The following is a 21,313-nucleotide window of genomic DNA, read 5'->3' on the forward strand; positions in this document are numbered from 1 at the left end:
GAAACGTGTATAAGCGGCTCTACTGTGCTGTGTAATATGAATTGATGCTATTCTGTGGCCACGCCCCTTCCCTATGAAGCCACTCCCCCATATATTCCACTATGGGGCGCCAAAATATAATTTCGCTTACCAAAAATATTAGGCTCGGGCTGGCCCTGGAGGGGTGGGGTGGGGTGGGGTGGGGGGGGGGGGGGGGTTTAGCCCTAGCGGCCACCCCAGGAGGGTTAGGGTTAGGGTAGGGTAGGGGAGAGTAAAAGTACTTACCTGCTCCGATATTGGGATCTTCATTGTCGGGATGCCACTTTCGGCTGGGATGTCATACTGAACCCCCTCAGACAAAATCAATGGATAAAACCAAATTTTATTAGATATACATTAATGTCTTGCTACATTTTCTATTTAATGAATCAAATGTGTAAATAGAATTATAAGTCCTAAAAAGGTCTAACAGGGTGGAAGTATTAATAACATGAAAAGGAAGAGAATAAGGTGATAAAGAAAAAAAAAGTGAAAAAATGAATTGTTTGGTTAAAATTAGAGATGAGCGCCTGAAATTTTTCGGGTTTTGTGTTTTGGTTTTGGGTTCGGTTCCGCGGCCGTGTTTTGGGTTCGACCGCGTTTTGGCAAAACCTCACCGAATTTTTTTTGTCGGATTCGGGTGTGTTTTGGATTCGGGTGTTTTTTTCAAAAAACCCTAAAAAACAGCTTAAATCATAGAATTTGGGGGTCATTTTGATCCCAAAGTATTATTAACCTCAAAAACCATAATTTCCACTCATTTTCAGTCTATTCTGAATACCTCACACCTCACAATATTATTTTTAGTCCTAAAATTTGCACCGAGGTCGCTGTGTGAGTAAGATAAGCGACCCTAGTGGCCGACACAAACACCGGGCCCATCTAGGAGTGGCACTGCAGTGTCACGCAGGATGTCCCTTCCAAAAAACCCTCCCCAAACAGCACATGACGCAAAGAAAAAAAGAGGCGCAATGAGGTAGCTGACTGTGTGAGTAAGATAAGCGACCCTAGTGGCCGACACAAACACCGGGCCCATCTAGGAGTGGCACTGCAGTGTCACGCAGGATGGCCCTTCCAAAAAACCCTCCCCAAACAGCACATGACGCAAAGAAAAATAAAAGAAAAAAGAGGTGCAAGATGGAATTGTCCTTGGGCCCTCCCACCCACCCTTATGTTGTATAAACAGGACATGCACACTTTAACCAACCCATCATTTCAGTGACAGGGTCTGCCACACGACTGTGACTGATATGACGGGTTGGTTTGGACCCCCCCCAAAAAAGAAGCAATTAATCTCTCCTTGCACAAACTGGCTCTACAGAGGCAAGATGTCCACCTCATCATCATCCTCCGATATATCACCGTGTACATCCCCCTCCTCACAGATTATCAATTCGTCCCCACTGGAATCCACCATCTCAGCTCCCTGTGTACTTTGTGGAGGCAATTGCTGCTGGTCAATGTCTCCGCGGAGGAATTGATTATAATTCATTTTAATGAACATCATCTTCTCCACATTTTCTGGATGTAACCTCGTACGCCGATTGCTGACAAGGTGAGCGGCGGCACTAAACACTCTTTCGGAGTACACACTTGTGGGAGGGCAACTTAGGTAGAATAAAGCCAGTTTGTGCAAGGGCCTCCAAATTGCCTCTTTTTCCTGCCAGTATAAGTACGGACTGTGTGACGTGTCTACTTGGATGCGGTCACTCATATAATCCTCCACCATTCTTTCAATGTTGAGAGAATCATATGCAGTGACAGTAGACGACATGTCCGTAATCGTTGTCAGGTCCTTCAGTCCGGACCAGATGTCAGCATCAGCAGTCGCTCCAGACTGCCCTGCATCACCGCCAGCGGGTGGGCTCGGAATTCTGAGCCTTTTCCTCGCACCCCCAGTTGCGGGAGAATGTGAAGGAGGAGATGTTGACAGGTCGCGTTCCGCTTGACTTGACAATTTTGTCACCAGCAGGTCTTTCAACCCCAGCAGACTTGTGTCTGCCGGAAAGAGAGATCCAAGGTAGGCTTTAAATCTAGGATCGAGCACGGTGGCCAAAATGTAGTGCTCTGATTTCAACAGATTGACCACCCGTGAATCCTTGTTAAGCGAATTAAGGGCTCCATCCACAAGTCCCACATGCCTAGCGGAATCGCTCCGTGTTAGCTCCTCCTTCAATGTCTCCAGCTTCTTCTGCAAAAGCCTGATGAGGGGAATGACCTGACTCAGGCTGGCAGTGTCTGAACTGACTTCACGTGTGGCAAGTTCAAAGGGCATCAGAACCTTGCACAACGTTGAAATCATTCTCCACTGCGCTTGAGACAGGTGCATTCCACCTCCTATATCGTGCTCAATTGTATAGGCTTGAATGGCCTTTTGCTGCTCCTCCAACCTCTGAAGCATATAGAGGGTTGAATTCCACCTCGTTACCACTTCTTGCTTCAGATGATGGCAGGGCAGGTTCAGTAGTTTTTGGTGGTGCTCCAGTCTTCTGTACGTGGTGCCTGTACGCCGAAAGTGTCCCGCAATTCTTCTGGCCACCGACAGCATCTCTTGCACGCCCCTGTCGTTTTTTTAAAAATTCTGCACCACCAAATTCAAGGTATGTGCAAAACATGGGACGTGCTGGAATTTGCCCATATTTAATGCACACACAATATTGCTGGCGTTGTCCGATGCCACAAATCCACAGGAGAGTCCAATTGGGGTAAGCCATTCCGCAATGATCTTCCTCAGTTGCCGTAAGAGGTTTTCAGCTGTGTGCGTATTCTGGAAAGCGGTGATACAAAGCGTAGCCTGCCTAGGAAAGAGTTGGCGTTTGCGAGATGCTGCTACTGGTGCCGCCGCTGCTGTTCTTGCGGCGGGAGTCCATACATCTACCCAGTGGGCTGTCACAGTCATATAGTCCTGACCCTGCCCTGCTCCACTTGTCCACATGTCCGTGGTTAAGTGGACATTGGGTCCAGCTGCATTTTTTAGGACACTGGTGAGTCTTTTTCTGAGGTCCGTGTACATTTTCGGTATCGCCTGCCTAGAGAAGTGGAACCTAGATGGTATTTGGTAACGGGGGCACACTGCCTCAATAAATTGTCTAGTTCCCTGTGAACTAACGGCGGATACCGGACGCACGTCTAACACCAACATAGTTGTCAAGGCCTCAGTTATCCGCTTTGCAGCAGGATGACTGCTGTGATATTTCATCTTCCTCGCAAAGGACTGTTGAACAGTCAATTGCTTACTGGAAGTAGTACAAGTGGGCTTACGACTTCCCCTCTGGGATGACCATCGACTCCCAGCAGCAACAACAGCAGCGCCAGCAGCAGTAGGCGTTACACGCAAGGATGCATCGGAGGAATCCCAGGCAGGAGAGGACTCGTCAGAATTGCCAGTGACATGGCCTGCAGGACTATTGGCATTCCTGGGGAAGGAGGAAATTTACACTGAGGGAGTTGGTGGGGTGGTTTGCGTGAGCTTGGTTACAAGAGGAAGGGATTTACTGGTCAGTGGACTGCTTCCGCTGTCACCCAAAGTTTTTGAACTTGTCACTGACTTATTATGAATGCGCTGCAGGTGACGTATAAGGGAGGATGTTCCGAGGTGGTTAACGTCCTTACCCCTACTTATTACAGCTTGACAAAGGGAACACACGGCTTGACACCTGTTGTCCGCATTTCTGTTGAAATAGTTCCACACCAAAGAGCTGATTTTTTTGGTATTTTCACCAGGCATGTCAACGGCCATATTCCTCCCACGGACAACAGGTGTCTCCCCGGGTGCCTGACTTAAACAAACCACCTCACCATCAGAATCCTCCTGGTCAATTTCCTCCCCAGCGCCAGCAACACCCATATCCTCCTCATCCTGGTGTACTTCAACACTGACATCTTCAATCTGACTATCAGGAACTGGACTGCGGGTGCTCCTTCCAGCACTTGCAGGGGGCGTGCAAATGGTGGAAGGCGCATGCTCTTCACGTCCAGTGTTGGGAAGGTCAGGCATCGCAACCGACACAATTGGACTCTCCTTGTGGATTTGGGATTTCGAAGAATGCACAGTTCTTTGCTGTGCTGCTTTTGCCAGCTTGAGTCTTTTCAGTGGCAGCAGCTTCAGCACGAGGTGGAAGTGGATCTTGATCTTTCCCTAATTTTGGAACCTCAACATTTTTGTTCTCCATATTTTAATAGGCACAACTAAAAGGCACCTCAGGTAAACAATGGAGATGGATGGATACTAGTATACAATTATGAATGGACTGCCGAGTGCCGACACAGAGGTAGCTACAGCCGTGGACTACCGTACTGTACTGTGTCTGCTGCTAATATAGACTGGATGATAATGAGATGTAGTATGTATGTATAAAGAAGAAAGAAAAAAAAAACACGGGTAGGTGGTATACAATTATGGACGGACTGCCGAGTGCCGACACAGAGGTAGCTACAGCCGTGGACTACCGTACTGTACTGTGTCTGCTGCTAATATAGACTGGTTGATAATGAGATGTAGTATGTATGTATAAAGAAGAAAGAAAAAAAAACCACGGGTAGGTGGTATACAATTATGGATGGACTGCCGAGTGCCGACACAGAGGTAGCTACAGCCGTGGACTACCGTACTGTACTGTGTCTGCTGCTAATATAGACTGGTTGATAATGAGATGTAGTATGTATGTATAAAGAAGAAAGAAAAAAAAACCACGGGTAGGTGGTATACAATTATGGATGGACTGCCGAGTGCCGACACAGAGGTAGCTACAGCCGTGGACTACCGTACTGTACTGTGTCTGCTGCTAATATAGACTGGATGATAATGAGATGTAGTATGTATAAAGAAGAAAGAAAAAAAAACCACGGGTAGGTGGTATACAATTATGGATGGACTGCTGAGTGCCGACACAGAGGTAGCTACAGCCGTGGACTACCGTACTGTACTGTGTCTGCTGCTAATATAGACTGGTTGATAATGAGATGTAGTATGTATGTATAAAGAAGAAAGAAAAAAAAACCACGGGTAGGTGGTATACAATTATGGATGGACTGCCGAGTGCCGACACAGAGGTAGCTACAGCCGTGGACTACCGTACTGTACTGTGTCTGCTGCTAATATAGACTGGATGATAATGAGATGTAGTATGTATAAAGAAGAAAGAAAAAAAAAACCACGGGTAGGTGGTATACAATTATGGATGGACTGCCGAGTGCCGACACAGAGGTAGCTACAGCCGTGGACTACCGTACTGTACTGTGTCTGCTGCTAATATAGACTGGATGATAATGAGATGTAGTATGTATGTATAAAGAAGAAAGAAAAAAAAAACACGGGTAGGTGGTATACAATTATGGACGGACTGCCGAGTGCCGACACAGAGGTAGCTACAGCCGTGGACTACCGTACTGTACTGTGTCTGCTGCTAATATAGACTGGTTGATAATGAGATGTAGTATGTATGTATAAAGAAGAAAGAAAAAAAAACCACGGGTAGGTGGTATACAATTATGGACGGACTGCCGAGTGCCGACACAGAGGTAGCTACAGCCGTGGACTACCGTACTGTACTGTGTCTGCTGCTAATATAGACTGGATGATAATGAGATGTAGTATGTATAAAGAAGAAAGAAAAAAAAACCACGGGTAGGTGGTATACAATTATGGATGGACTGCCGAGTGCCGACACAGAGGTAGCTACAGCCGTGGACTACCGTACTGTACTGTGTCTGCTGCTAATATAGACTGGATGATAATGAGATGTAGTATGTATAAAGAAGAAAGAAAAAAAAAAACACGGGTAGGTGGTATACAATTATGGATGGACTGCCGAGTGCCGACACAGAGGTAGCTACAGCCGTGAACTACCGTACTGTGTCTGCTGCGACTGGATGATAAATAATGATATAAAAAATATATATATATCACTACTGCAGCCGGACAGGTATATATTATATTATATAATGACGGACCTGCTGGACACTGTCTGTCAGCAGAATGAGTTTTTTATAGAATAAAAAAAAAAACACCACACAAGTCACACGACGAGTGTTTAACTTTTTCAGGCAATCACAATATAGTATACTATACTGGTGGTCAGTGTGGTCAGGTCACTGGTCAGTCACACTGGCAGTGGCACTCCTGCCTGCAGCAAAAGTGTGCACTGTTTAATTTTAATAATATGTATGTACTCCTGGCTCCTGCTATAACCTATAACTGCTCCCCAGTCTCCCCCACAATTAAGCTGTGTGAGCACAGTCAGATATTATACATAGATGATGCAGCACACTGGGCTGAGCACAGATATGGTATGTGACTGAGTCACTGTGTATCGTTTTTTTCAGGCAGAGAACGGATTATATTAAATAAAACTGCACTGGTGGTCACTGGTCAGTGGTCAGTCACTAGTAAACTCTGCACTCTCTAGTACTCCTAAGCTCCAGTAAATCAAGTGTCTCTGTCTCAATCTCACTCTCTCTCTTCTAATCTAAATGGAGAGGACGCCAGCCACGTCCTCTCCCTATCAATCTCAATGCACGTGTGAAAATGGCGGCGACGCGCGGCTCCTTATATAGAATCCGAGTCTCGCGATAGAATCCGAGCCTCGCGAGAATCCGACAGCGTCATGATGACGTTCGGGCGCGCTCGGGTTAACCGAGCAAGGCGGGAAGATCCGAGTCGCTCGGACCCGTGTAAAAAAACAAGAAGTTCGGGCGGGTTCGGATTCCGAGGAACCGAACCCGCTCATCTCTAGTTAAAATAAGCCAATATTCTGTACTAAAGCTTTTACCAACTGTGTCTGAGTGTCAGGGAATTTCTTGTTCCTCCAAAAAGTATCTTATTAATATACACAATGTATTTATTCTTCTGAACCAACTGGGGACTCACGCATAATGGAGGCACTCGATATACCAACTGTTGGGATCCTGGCGCCAGCATACCGGTGCCAGGATCTCAACCGCCAGGATACCGACAATTATTCTCCCTCTCGGGGTGTACACGACACCCCTGGAGGGAGAATAAATAGCGATGCGCATGTAGCGCATCACCGTGCCCACAATGGGCTCTTTTGCACTCGCCCCGCTGCCGGCATTGCAGCGGTCAGGATCCCGGTGCCCAGCATACCCGACAACTGGCCATTCGTAGTACACCCCACGCATAACTCTACAAATGTTACAGTTTTTAATTCACAGTAAAAAATTTACTTTAAAGTAACAATTTCTCTAGTATTGATAGCAAGGACATAGCTACCATAGGTGCAGGGAGTGCAGCTGCTATGGGGCCCAGAGCTGAGAGGGGCCACCTTCCCTGTCACAGTTACATGTGTTATATACAGGGTGTGGCTACCATAGGTGCAGGGAGTGCAGCTGCTATGGGGCCAGAGCTGAGAGGGGCCACCTTCCCTGTCACAGTTACATGTGTTATATACAGGGTGTAGCTACCATAGGTGCAGGGAGTGCAGCTGCTATGGGGCCCAGAGCTGAGAGGGGCCACCTTCCCTGTCACAGTTACATGTGTTATATACAGGGTGTAGCTACCATAGGTGCAGGGAGTGCAGCTGCTATGGGGCCCAGAGCTGAGAGGGGCCACCTTCCCTGTCACAGTTACATGTGTTATATACAGGGTGTAGCTACCATAGGTGCAGGGAGTTCAGCTGCTATGGGGCAGAGCTGAGAGGGGCCACCTTCCCTGTCACAGTTACATGTGTTATATACAGGGTGTAGCTACCATAGGTGCAGGGAGTTCAGCTGCTATGGGGCAGAGCTGAGAGGGGCCACCTTCCCTGTCACAGTTACATGTGTTATATACAAGGGTGTAGGTACCATAGGTGCAGGGAGTGCAGCTGCTATGGGGCCAGAGCTGAGAGGGGCCACCTTCCCTGTCACAGTTACATGTGTTATATACAGGGGTGTAGCTACCATAGGTGCAGGGAGTGTAGCTGCTATGGGGCCAGAGCTGAGAGGGGCCACCTTCCCTGTCACAGTTACATGTGTTATATACAGGTGTGTAGCTACCATAGGTGCAGGGAGTGCAGCTGCTATGGGGCCCAGAGCTGAGAGGGGCCACCTTCCCTGTCACAGTTACATGTGTTATATACGGGGTGTGGCTACCATAGGTGCAGGGAGTGCAGCTGCTATGGGGCCCAGAGCTGAGAGGGGCCACCTTCCCTGTCACAGTTACATGTGTTATATACAAGGGTGTAGGTACCATAGGTGCAGGCAGTGTAGCCGCTATGGGGCCAGAGCTGAGAGCGGCCACCTTCCCTGTCACAGTTACATGTGTTATATACAGGGTGTAGCTACCATAGGTGCAGGGAGTGCAGCTGCTATGGGGCCCAGAGCTGAGAGGGGCCACCTTCCCTGTCACAGTTACATGTGTTATATACAAGGGTGTAGGTACCATAGGTGCAGGCAGTGCAGCCGCTATGGGGCCAGAGCTGAGAGGGGCCACCTTCCCTGTCACAGTTACATGTGTTATATACAGGGGTGTAGCTACCATAGGTGCAGGGAGTGTAGCTGCTATGGGGCCAGAGCTGAGAGGGGCCACCTTCCCTGTCACAGTTACATGTGTTATATACAGGTGTGTAGCTACCATAGGTGCAGGGAGTGCAGCTGCTATGGGGCCCAGAGCTGAGAGGGGCCACCTTCCCTGTCACAGTTACATGTGTTATATACAGGGTGTGGCTACCATAGGTGCAGGGAGTGCAGCTGCTATGGGGCCCAGAGCTGAGAGGGGCCACCTTCCCTGTCACAGTTACATGTGTTATATACAAGGGTGTAGGTACCATAGGTGCAGGCAGTGCAGCCGCTATGGGGCCAGAGCTGAGAGGGGCCACCTTCCCTGTCACAGTTACATGTGTTATATACAGGGTGTAGCTACCATAGGTGCAGGGAGTGCAGCTGCTATGGGGCCCAGAGCTGAGAGGGGCCACCTTCCCTGTCACAGTTACATGTGTTATATACAGGGTGTAGCTACCATAGGTGCAGGGAGTGCAGCTGCTATGGGGCCCAGAGCTGAGAGGGGCCACCTTCCCTGTCACAGTTACATGTGTTATATACAGGGGTGTAGCTACCATAGGTGCAGGGAGTGCAGCTGCTATGGGGCCAGAGCTGAGAGGGGCCACCTTCCCTGTCACAGTTACATGTGTTATATACAGGGTGTAGCTACCATAGGTGCAGGGAGTGCAGCTGCTATGGGGCCCAGAGCTGAGAGGGGCCACCTTCCCTGTCACAGTTACATGTGTTATATACAGGGTGTAGCTACCATAGGTGCAGGGAGTGCAGCTGCTATGGGGCCCAGAGCTGAGAGGGGCCATCTTCCCTGTCACAGTTACATGTGTTATATACAAGGGTGTAGGTACCATAGGTGCACGCAGTGCAGCCACTATGGGGCCAGAGCTGAGAGGGGCCACCTTCCCTGTCACAGTTACATGTGTTATATACAGGGTGTAGCTACCATAGGTGCAGGGAGTGCAGCTGCTATGGGGCCCAGAGCTGAGAGGGGCCACCTTCCCTGTCACAGTTACATGTGTTATATACAGGGGTGTAGCTACCATAGGTGCAGGCAGTGCAGCTGCTATGGGGCCCAGAGCTGAGAGGGGCCACCTTCCCTGTCACAGTTGCATGTGTTATATACTGGGGTGTAGCTACCATAGGTGCAGGGAGTGCAGCTGCTATGGGGCCCAGAGCTGAGAGGGGCCACCTTCCCTGTCACAGTTACATGTGTTATATACTGGGGTGTAGCTACCATAGGCGCAGGGAGTGCAGCTGCTATTGGGCCCTGAGCTGAGAGGGGTCACCTTCCCTGTCACAGGTACATGTGTTATATACAGGGTGTAGCTACCATAGGTGCAGGGAGTGCATCTGCTATGGGGCCCAGAGCTGAGAGGGGCCAACTTCCCTGCCACAGTTACATGTGTTATATACAGTGTGTAGCTACCATAGGTGCAGGGAGTGCAGCTGCTATGGGGCCAGAGCTGAGAGGGGCCACCTTCCCTGTCAAAGTTACATGTGTTATATACAGGGTGTAGCTACCATAGGTGCAGGGAGTGCAGCTGCTATGGGGCCCAGAGCTGAGAGGGGCCACCTTCCCTGCCACAGTTACATGTGTGATATACAGTGTGTAGCTACCATAGGTGCAGGGAGTGCAGCTGCTATGGGGCCAGAGCTGAGAGGGGCCACCTTCCCTGTCAAAGTTACATGTGTTATATACATTTTTCCCCCATTGGGGGGTATGCAGGGGTCCTTTCAAACTTTTTCCTTGGGGCCTGCAATATATGTAGGTATGCCTGTGGTGCCCCACTGCCGTGAAGATGATAATTGTGTGTGTGTAGTAAATATAGTGGCATTGTTGTCACCCACTGGGCAGTGAATTTATTGTATCTAAATTTATTGTATTTATTGTATTGAATTTATTGTATCTAAAAATCTGTGCTGCATGAACAATAGTCTGGGGGGGACCCGCACATGGGGGATATGGAGAGAGACTGGCCCTGCACGAGAATAAAACTGTTGGGTCCCGGCGGAAGGATACGGGGACTCGGGGAAAGGAGGTGAAGGGGAGTGAGGACTGGTCGGTTGGCAGTTGAGCAACGGAAGAGAGAGGGTCTGAGCTAACGAAGCAGGGGAAGCGCTGTAAGGCTACGGAGCTTGAGGACAGGGTTTGGTCTCCCTTCGCGATCAGCGACTCTCACCCGGTGTTTGGCACCCAGCAGCAGTAGCAATGTGAGCTCTCCCTCGGCAGCAGTGAGCGGAAAATCCACGCCGGCGGGACCCGGGACGCAAGCCTCCAGCAGCGGTGGTGAGGAGCTGAGCTGAGGCGGCTGGCAGTGACGCAGAGATCCGGAGGGAGAGGAGAGGAGCGGCCTGTTGGTGAGTGACGGCCAGGGAGGCGGAGCCATCTATAATAAAAAGAAACAAAGAGTCAGTCACAGCTGAGAGTATAGGAAAGGTACCTTAACTTTATTAATCCTACAACTCCACGCAGGCACACCACACAGAGAGTCAAGCTAGCTGCAAATAGCAATAAGTGCACTTATTAAACAGACTGAAAAGTAGTAAAAGACACACTGCAGTGTAATTCAGCATTGATTCAACGCGTTCATATAGTAGTCCGGAGGCAGCAATCGACACAACTAGTAAGCGTCGATAGGAGAGAAGATCGTATCGCAGTTAAGAGCTATCACATTTCCGTCAGGAATCAAGCCTCTGCTACCCTACTATGCTAACAACAAAGAGAGGGAGTCAGTGTAATACGTCCTAAAGTCAGGAGAATGAACTGAATCCGTCAAGTTACATAGATGTGCATGTCCACCCAGTGAGAGAGGAAAACCAGTGACTTGGTAATGGAGTGACTAATAAATACCTTCATTAAGGCACTCACAGTCATTTAGAGTAACAGGGCGTTTTACAGATCTCAACAGTAAACTCTGAACGAGAGACTATAGCTTGGACGGGAATTAATTGTGATAGATCCACTGAGGGACGTCACCCATATTAGAGTGGTAACTGTATTCGTCCATCGTTAAGGACAAGTTCAATTAACATGATAAAAGTAGTACCCAATTGAACTGCATTGTGAAGTCAGACTTGGGGAGTACCGGGGACGTGATACATGTACTAATCTTACAAAGTTGTAGTACGTACATTTAACCAGCAATACTGGTCTGTTAGAGTTTTACCAAATGTTTTATGCTTGTATTCACTTATAACCGGCATGTTATTAGAGAAAGTTGGGTATCCATTTATTTACAGGCGGAATTGACAGCACGGAGTAGTGTAATAAACACGGTTACTAACTGTAAAGTTAATTATTCTGTTGACAATTAAACCGTATTGTGATGGTTTATCGAATTAATACTTATTTAACTTACCAGGAATTTCTTAAGCACCATTGCTATATCAATAAATTTAAATTAATTCTAAGCAACTAAAGGCAACGGTTATTTCTTAGGAGTTGTCCGACACACCTCTCAGCAAAGTTCAATACTGCTAAAGGTCCAGGCAGCAGGAATAAAAAGGTAACTCAACCAATCATCATATCCGTCCAAACCCGATACTTACCTGGTTTGTCACATGCCCCTGGACGTGCTCATTGTAGTGTGGTATAAAATGAACTGGAGGGCATTTTAATGTTATATAATATGAACCGGGGCGCTGTAATGAGGCACAATATGAACGGGGAGCACTATATATCATGATGTGAACTGGGGGTACTGTGCGGCATAATGTGTACTGGCAGCTCTGAAATGTGACATAGTGTGAACTTAAGCACTACTGGGGCATAACATTAAATAAGGCTCTACTATGTTTCAGAAAGTGAAGTAGGACACTATTATAGGGCATACAATGAACAACTGCTGCAGAGAAGTGGGCAGAGCAATTTACAGAAATTTATGGAAATTAAAACTGAAATCCGTTCAACCAGAGAAATACTGTAATATTCCTCACTGTAAACTGATAAATAGGTGTATATCACCTGCGTGGCTACTGAAGTGCAGTGGTATTTTATCTTACAACTATCTGTGGTGACTTTCCTGCTTGAGGTGAGTTTCTGCTTTCCGGCCCGTTCCTTCTGTTAATTAAATAGCACACGGCAGGTGTAATCTTGTAGAGACTCCGTATTTACCTTGTGTGGAATGTAAACAAATATAACCTAGTCCTGAGGCTGCTCCTCCATCCCCCTGCCTCATGCCTTGAACATCTCTGCCATCAGGTTACCTCCCACTTGCTTGCACCTCATGTCATCTTTTTGTCGCCCCTCCCCACTAGATTGTTAGCTTTTCAGAGCAGGGCCCTCTTTCCTGTTGTTCTCAAAGCCCTCTTCACGACACATTTCACTCGCAGCTCTCTCCTACTTAGCGACCATCTTTACCCGCTTTTCCTCCTGCTGGTAAAGGCTCATCTCCATCTATGACCACCAGCCCCAAGTAGTACGATGATTACTCCCTCACTACTTATATCTTAGCTGTATCATGTTTTGAGAATTGTGGTGCTCTTTGTTACCCGTACCCAACACTACACTGTCTGACCATGGTGATTGTAAATGAACATTGCCCCCCTCTTAGCCAACATCCCACGGGTCACAATCAGGCGATGTTCAGGATTTGCCTCAAGCAACCAATCAGCAACCATTATTTATCTAGCACCGTCTTTGAAATGACAGCTGGAAGATGATTGGTTGTTTTGGGCAACTTCTTCACTTTATTTCTCTCCGAGGCTTGATATATTCCACCTGGTGTCATCTTACAAAAACTCAACATTCTGTAGATTATTTTTTTTTCTCTGAAACAAAGACACAAGGGGATGTATAAATAACCCAACAGAAAACAAGGTCGTGGACAAATTGAATTGTATTCAAATAACATGTTGATGGCAGAATCATAACATATACTTTTTTTGTATTAATTCCATTTTTAAAATCTGTTGGTAAAAGTTATTTCCACCCCTCTTACGTGACATCTGGGCTCTATGCTAAAAAAGGCCCACCACAAAGGAGGACTCCATGTGGAGAGTAGGCAGCTGTGGAGCATCTTATAAGGTGCTATGCATACTTGCCTACTCTCCCGGAAGTTACGAGAGATACCAGAATTTTCAGGCAGTCCCCTGCACCCCTGGAAGGGTGGGCTGACCTCCCACATCCTGCCCACTTACCAAGGAAGTGGGCACTACCGTGATGATAGTGCCACGATTTGCAGGTTGCTACGAGTGGGTGGGGCCAATTTGATACATTTTATTTTAAATTGTCATTTTGACTCCACCTCCTTACAAGTAACAGCATTCCTGGTGAGATGCACAGGATGATGCACAGGGCTTGGCCCCACCTCCAGTCATCAACATCTCTCTTCTTAGCTTCTCCCAGAGGAGAGAGATGAAAAGTAGGTACAGATGTAGCCACCTTTATCTTGACCGATTCTCCGCCAAGACGGACGTTTAGTCACGCTAAGGCGATAGCTGAGTTTAATCACAGGCAGGCGCGTTGAGGCGATTCTAGATACTCAGCATGCATTACACATCTCCACCACTGGGTGGCTAATGCTCCACTAATCCAGTACTTTCGATCGTACAGTATAGTGGCGGATTGATCTACAGCTCTGGCAATTGGTCAGTGACGACTGTAATGTTAATACTGTAGGCGTAACGGGAGGCGGTGGAAAAAGATGGTGACCTACACTGTGCTTTTAAAACACATGTACAGTACATGAGCGTCTGAGTTCCCTAAGGCATAATGGGAATGGTGGGCTAGCGGGAGGCGGTGGAAAATACCGTGCTTTACAAATGCGAGCGTCTGAGTCCCCTAAGGCATAAACCAACACCAATGGGGAGGGGGCAGAGCGCTGTTTGCTGTACTTTTACACATGAAATTGGGAATCTCTCATGAGGCGTTGTGGGCTAGCGATGAAGGCTCCCACCTCCCACGCTGGGGTCCAGGGTTCGAGACCTGATGTGCCTTTTTTTTTTTTTTTATTGTAATAATATACTGTATTATTTTATTTTCATTGTAAGACAGTCAATGGAAAGGTGCACACAAGTTACATATAAATCAGAGTACATCTGCAGGAGCGATTCTTTACACTAAATGCAACTACACAGCGGCAATGAGTAGAAATGAGTGTATTCTGACGCAACGAATTGAGCAAAACAGTACAGTAGATCTTCGGCGTTTGTGTATTGCACAGGACCTGAATTCCCTCCCTGTCTACTGCATGATCTGTGCAAGCTCCCAGGGGGGAAGGGCGATGGGGGTAGGGAGAGACGATGGAAAATACCGTGCCTTTGAAATGCAATTATATGAGCGTCCGAGTCCCCTATGGCATAAACCAACACCAATGGGAAGGAAGTGCCAACCTTTTTTTTTAATGTGTTCCCGTGACATTCACTTTAATATTTTTTTTTCTCTCTAATACATTCAATGGAAGGATGCATACAAGTTTCAACATAAATCAGAGTAGATCTGCAGGAGCGATTCTTTACGCTAAATGCATCTACACAGCGGTAATGAGTAGAAATTAGTGTATTCTGAGTGAGCAAAACAGTACTGTAGATCTTCGGCGTTTGTGTATTGCACAGGACCTGAATTGCCTCCCTGTCCACTGCATGATCTGTGCAGGCTCCCAGGGGGGAAGGGCGATGGGCTAGCAGGAGGCGGTGGAAAATACAGTGCTTTATAAATGCGAGTGTCTGAGTCCCCTAAGGCATAAACCAACACCAATGGGAAGGAAGTGTCAACCTTTTTTTTTTTATGTGTTCCCGTGAACAAGCACAAACAGCTAATTAGTACCCTGATAGAACATACTGTACAGAGATAATAAGTACAGTGATTTGGCAACCGGTAAAACAGCTGTTCATGCTAATTAGTACACTAGTAGAACATACTGTACAGAGATACTAAGGATGGTGATTTGGCATCTAGGAACTTTCAGAGGAGCTTTTATCTCTCTCCATTATACATAGAAAGATTAAACTTGCAACTGTACTTTACAAGCTGTTCGTGCTAATTAATACACTAGTAGAACATACTGTACAGAGATACTAAGGACGGTGATTTGGCATCTAGGAACTTACTGAGGAGCTTTTATCTCTCTCCATTATACATAGAAAGATTAAACTTGCCACTCTACGTTACAAGCTGTTCGTGCTAATTAGTACACTAGTAGAACATAGAGTACAGAGATACTAAGGACAGTAATTTGGCATCCAGGAATGTAGGGAGGAGCTTTTATCTCTCTCCATTATACTTAGAAAGATTACAATGGAGAGATAAAAGCTCCTCTGTAAGTTACTAGATGCCAAATCACCGTCCTTAGTATCTCTGTACAGTATGTTCTACTAGTGTACTAATTAGCACGAACAGCTTGTAACGTACAGTGGCAATTTTAATCTTTCTATGTATAATATAGAGAGATAAAAGCTCCTCCCTAAGTTCCTGGTTGCCAAATCACCATCCTTAGTATCTCTGCATAGTATTTTCTATTAGGGTACTAATTAGCACAAACAGCTAATTAGTACCCTAATAGAACATACTGTACAGAGATACTAAGTATGGTGATTTGGCATCCAGGAACTTACTCAGGAGCTTTTATCTCTCTCCATTATACATAGAAAGATTAAACTTGCCGCTGTACGTTACAAGCTGTTCGTGCTAATTAGTACCCTAATAGAACATAGAGTACAGAGATACTAAGGATGGTAATTTGGCACCCAGGAACTTAGGGAGAAGCTTTTATCTCTCTCCATTATACTTAGAAAGATTACAATGGAGAGAGATTATAGCTCCTCCCTAACTTCGTGGATGACAAATCACTGTCCTTAGTATCTGTGTACAGTATGTTCTACTAGTGTACTAATAAGCACGAACAGCTTGTAACGTACAGTGGCAAGTGTAATTTTTCTAATATAATGGAGAGAAATAAAAACTCCTCCCTATGTTCCTGGATGTCAAATTACCATGCTTAGCATTTCTGTACAGTATTTCCTATCTAGCCAGAAACCCTGCATCCTGTGCAAGCTAGGCGGACAACTGGAGGGGACCCAAAACACGGTTGCTTCCCGTTTCCCTTTCCAGTGTCACATAAACTAGTGGTTGGTCTTCCCCGAAAGCCAAGAGTCTCCTCTTTTGTATGGTACCAGTCCTGAGTCTCTGGGACACCCAGAACCAGAGATATCAGTATGCAAAGTGGACCCATTTTCCCATAGACTATAATGGGCCGGTTAATTCAGACCCACCATGGGTTCCAACGCTTGCCATGAGCCTTGTGGGGGTCACAGAAACATAGGGTTGGTACCCTCTGGTAGCTAATTGTTTCTCCTTCCATACCAACCTAGCGATGAAGGCTCCCACCTCCCATGCTGAGAGTCCCAAAGTGCCAACCTTTTTTTTATGTGTTCCCGTGACATTCACTTTATTATTTTTTTTTCTTTGTTATACATTCAATGAAAGGGTGCACACAGGTTTCACATAAATCAAAGTAAATCTGCAGCAGCGATTCATTCAGCTATATACAAATACACATCGGTAATGAGTATAAATTAGTGTATTCCGACACAACTAACTGAGCAACACAGTACTGTAGATCGTCGGCATTTGTGTATTGTACCTGACCTGAACTCCCTCCCTGTCCACTGCATGACCTGTGCAGGCTCCCAGGGGGGAAGGGCGATGGGGGTAGGGAGAGGCGGTGGAAAATACTGTGCTTTTGAAATACAATATTAGCATCCGAGTCCCCTAAGGCATAAACCAACACCAATGGGAAGGAAGTGCCAACCTTTTTTTAATGTGTTCCTGTAACATTCACTTTATTATTATTTTTTTCTTTGTTATACATTCAATGGACGGGTGCACACAGGTTTCACATAAATCAGAGTGGGCGGGGGATTTTCCTACATACAGTAGTATACTGTTGCACATGTCTTGTAACCTGATCGGAACTCCCTCCCTGTCTACTGCATGTACTTTGCAGGCTCCCAGGGGGGAAGGGGAAAGTGGGATGGTGGTAGGGTGAGGCAGTGGAAAATACCGTGTTCAAAGAAAAGGCATAATCAAAACCATGGGGAACTTTGCGGTGTATCGTTATGTGCAAAGACCTCACTTATCCTTATCACCCCTGTGTATTTTAGCTAGGGGATTCTGACGCTCCTTCAGCATTGCCCCGTGACCTACCAAATCTGTGCTGTTACTTGCTCCATAGCCGAGGGCCTCCATTGGGCAAAGAGTCACAGGCGGTAGCCATTTCAATTGAGTCTGCCCTGCTACAGAAGTGTATGTGTACCGTATGGTGCATAGAACCTTAACAGTACAACCGCTCCTGCAGCTTTGCCCTAGTTTATGTGAATAACTCCCTCCCTGTCTACTGCATGACCTGTGCAGGATCCCAGGGGGGAAGGGCGATGGGCTAGCGGGAGGCGGTGGAAAATACTGTGCTTTTGAAATGCAAGTACTGTATTAGTCCAAGTCCCCATTATGTTCTTCTAGTGTACTAATTAGCATGAACAGCTTGTAACGTACAGTGGCAAGTTTAATCTTTCTATGTATAATGGAGAGATAAAAGCTCCTCAGCAAGTTCCTGGATGCCAAGTCACCGTCCTTAGTATCTCTGTACAGTATGTTCTACTAGTGCACTAATTAGCACGAACAGCTTTTAACTGGATGCCAAATCACCATACTTAGTATCTCTGTACAGTATGTTATATTAGGGTACTAATTAGCACGAACAGCTTGTAACCTAAGTAGGGTAAGTAGGGTGTTATGTGAAGCCTACTGTACCTCCTATAATATAGGGTGGTAAGTAAAGGGAGGGCTTTAACAGGGCAATAAAAAATGGTTTTATCAAAATGTTGGCATTTGCGAAAAAGATGAATGCTTTTTTGGAGCACTCTTTTATCATTTATGATTTAGCATAAGCTTAATAATGTTTTTTACAAATATTCTCCATGGATTTTAAAACCTGATTGTTTCTCAGGGTATAAACTAGAGGGTTTAGCATAGGGGCCACCACTGTGTACAGCAAGGAGAGAAATTTGTCACGTTCCCGAGACACCTGCGACTCTGGGACCATATAGGACACAACCGAAGTCCCACAGAGTAATATTACAACGGTGAGATGGGACGAGCAGCTGGAGAAAGCCTTTACTCTGCCCGCTGAGCTACTGATTTTTATTATAGTAGCAATTATACATGTATACGAAATTAATATCAGCACAAATGGCGTAAATCCCAAAAATATGCATTCCATAAATAGCAGCATCTCAATGCCTGTGATGTCAGCACTAGAGAGTACTGTCACGGTTTTCGTGTCGCAGAAAAAATGACTAATGTCTTGGGAATTGCAGAATGATAAAGTAGAAACCAGCATAGCATAAAGTAATGAATTAAAGAAGCTAACAATCCAGGAGACAGAAAATAATGTAATACACAAGTTTTTGTTCATAATGATTGTATAGCGCAGAGGAACACAGATGGCGACATAGCGGTCATAGGCCATAGATGTTAGGAGTAAAAACTCTGCTACAATACAAAATGTAAAGAGGAACATCTGTGTGATGCATGCTGGGAAGACAATTCTGGTGTCACCTGTTACCAGGATAGAGAGGAATTTGGGAAGGACACTGGAGACATAGATAATGTCCAGCACTGAGAGGTTACACAGGAAATAGTACATAGGAGTGTGGAGCTGTGGAGTCAGATATATAAGACCAGTGATAAGCAGGTTCCCCAGCAATGTCAGTAAATACATTACCAGTATCCCAATGAATAGCACAAGCTGAAGGTCTACAGAGATAGAGAACGCCAGGAGGTTAAATTCTCTTTGTACTGTGCAGTTTATGAGATATTCCTTCATCTTTCCTGCAGACTCAGGATCATCCACAGCAGAAGCATCACAGAGTAACCTGATGGGGCCAGTAAGAGGAGAAGAACAACAACCAATGCTGAATCCAAGTTTGCAAGATTTATTCTAGCATCAACATCATATAGTGATAAAAATATTTCCTTCTCAATGTCATCCATTAAGTTTGCCAGATCCGCCAGGCATGAGGTCTACTCCCTTATCCACTCCTTCATCCGGCTACAGTATTTAGATAAAGTCTCACTAGCTGCAAATGAGTAAGAAAAGGTGATCTTCAGCCATAAATATGTTCCAGTGTTTGCACTTGGTTGTTAGCACTGAAACGTTAATACTTGCCTCTCATATACACATTATAGCACTGAGAACTACAGTAGGTAGAAATCCAACATTATATATTCAGAAGGTCATGTTCCTAATTTGAAGGCTTTTGAACCCAGGAGGCAACATTTAGCTCCATAAGTTCAGGTTGCACCTTTGTATTATAAAGCAACTTGAGTGGTGGATCTTCCAAATGTAGAGCCCAAGGTTTGAGAATAATATTGTATATTTCATGACTAAATGACTGGTCTAGTGTGAGTGAAGGCATGTATCTAATTATGCTGCTTGTTAACTTTGGAAGATCATTATTTAGAAACTCTTGATGGTTTTACAGTCCATTGATGGCCCTAGTTCCAAAATGGGAATACACATTTTGCTGAGAATGATCAGACCTCATTATGACATAAGAGCACCAGCATTGATTGTTGTGAAGATCAGCCACTTGGTCAATTTATTTCTAGCTACTAGTCACTGCCAGACTAATCTGCTCCATATGTACTCTCTTCTAGCACTGTACTCACTCAGAGCTATTGGTCAGAGGACTGAGGAGAGGAGGTGACTGGGCCAGAAGGAGAACATGGAACTTCTTTAAGAACAAAGGCTGACCCTACACATCTTGTGACCCACCACTGATCTAAGCATTTTAATGTTGGAAATGTGTGTACACATGGTGGGTTGGCAGAATTATTGTACACACCAGTGGAATATGTGAATGACCCAAGGATGAGTCCAGATCAGCTTAACCAGGCAGTGTGGTTTATTGAGCAAGTGATGGAACAGTCATACTCACTGTTACAATGGTTGCAAAGCAGTAAGCGGAGAATGTAGTGCAGTGGGGTTCAGAAATATCACCAGCCAGTGACTCTCTCTTGGCTGTAGTAGCGGTGAAGGTACTGGAGCAGCTGTCTAGCGTTTAGTATGGTAGCAGGTCTCAGGAGCTAAGGTGGAGATGTCCATATCCCGCTATGCCACTCATGCACAGTGGTGGCATAGTAATAGTGGCGGCTATCTTGATAAGGAAATGAAGCATCATTCCCAGAGGAGACTGTGCAGTAGCGCTCTCCTATTCTAACTTTAAATGAAGACTTAATTATGGTAATATTGGGTAGAATTACACTTGGCTAGCCTTCTCAGGACAATTCTGTACATATCATAAACTGATATGATGGCGTAAAATATATATATATATATATATATATATATATATATATCCATGCAGAGGATCCGGCACTCCAACCATAAATTGTTATAGATGCTCTGGTGCCTTCTTTAAGGGGTCTGCGCCCCTGCACATGCAGCAATAAACAGGAAGCGGCACTCAGAGACGTAGTAACTCGTGCAAAAATAAAGCAACCAAGCTTTAATGTATCATCACATCATCAACTTTTCGGGGTTGTCCCCCTTCATCCTGATGAAGGGGGACAACCCCGAAACGTTGATGATGTGATGATACATTAAAGCTTGGTTGCTTTATTTTTGCACGAGTTACTACGTCTCTGAGTGCCGCTTCCTGTTTATTGCTATATATATATATATATATATATATATATATATATATATATATATATAACTACTGTATATAACATTGTAAATGATTTGTACTTTACAAATGTCTCACGCACTCTACATACCAACTGGAGTCATTTACACCTGGG

At 45.7% G+C, this 21,313-nt stretch overlaps 1 protein-coding gene and 1 long non-coding RNA gene across 2 annotated transcripts; one reads left to right on the forward strand and one right to left on the reverse strand.

Moving 5' to 3' along the window:
- The first annotated feature begins 10,493 nt into the window (after positions 1-10,493).
- On the forward strand, positions 10,494-19,491 carry LOC134957161 (uncharacterized). Its single transcript, XR_010186507.1, has 2 exons — positions 10,494-10,869; positions 19,346-19,491. It is a non-coding gene; the product is annotated as an uncharacterized LOC134957161 (long non-coding RNA).
- LOC134957219 (olfactory receptor 5V1-like) lies at positions 18,399-19,334 on the reverse strand. The gene has a single exon (XM_063938921.1). It carries the CDS (start codon positions 19,332-19,334, stop codon positions 18,399-18,401), a length of 936 nt encoding a protein of 311 aa, XP_063794991.1.
- Positions 19,492-21,313: the final 1,822 nt, after the last annotated feature.

Source organism: Pseudophryne corroboree, chromosome 9, assembly GCF_028390025.1.
Source record: "Pseudophryne corroboree isolate aPseCor3 chromosome 9, aPseCor3.hap2, whole genome shotgun sequence".
Taxonomy (NCBI): Eukaryota; Metazoa; Chordata; class Amphibia; order Anura; family Myobatrachidae; genus Pseudophryne; species Pseudophryne corroboree.

Excerpts from the sequence above, each read along its gene's own strand:
- LOC134957219 (XM_063938921.1), bottom strand. The coding sequence starts at position 19,334 with ATGAAGGAATATCTCATAAACTGCACAGTACAAAGAGAATTTAACCTC.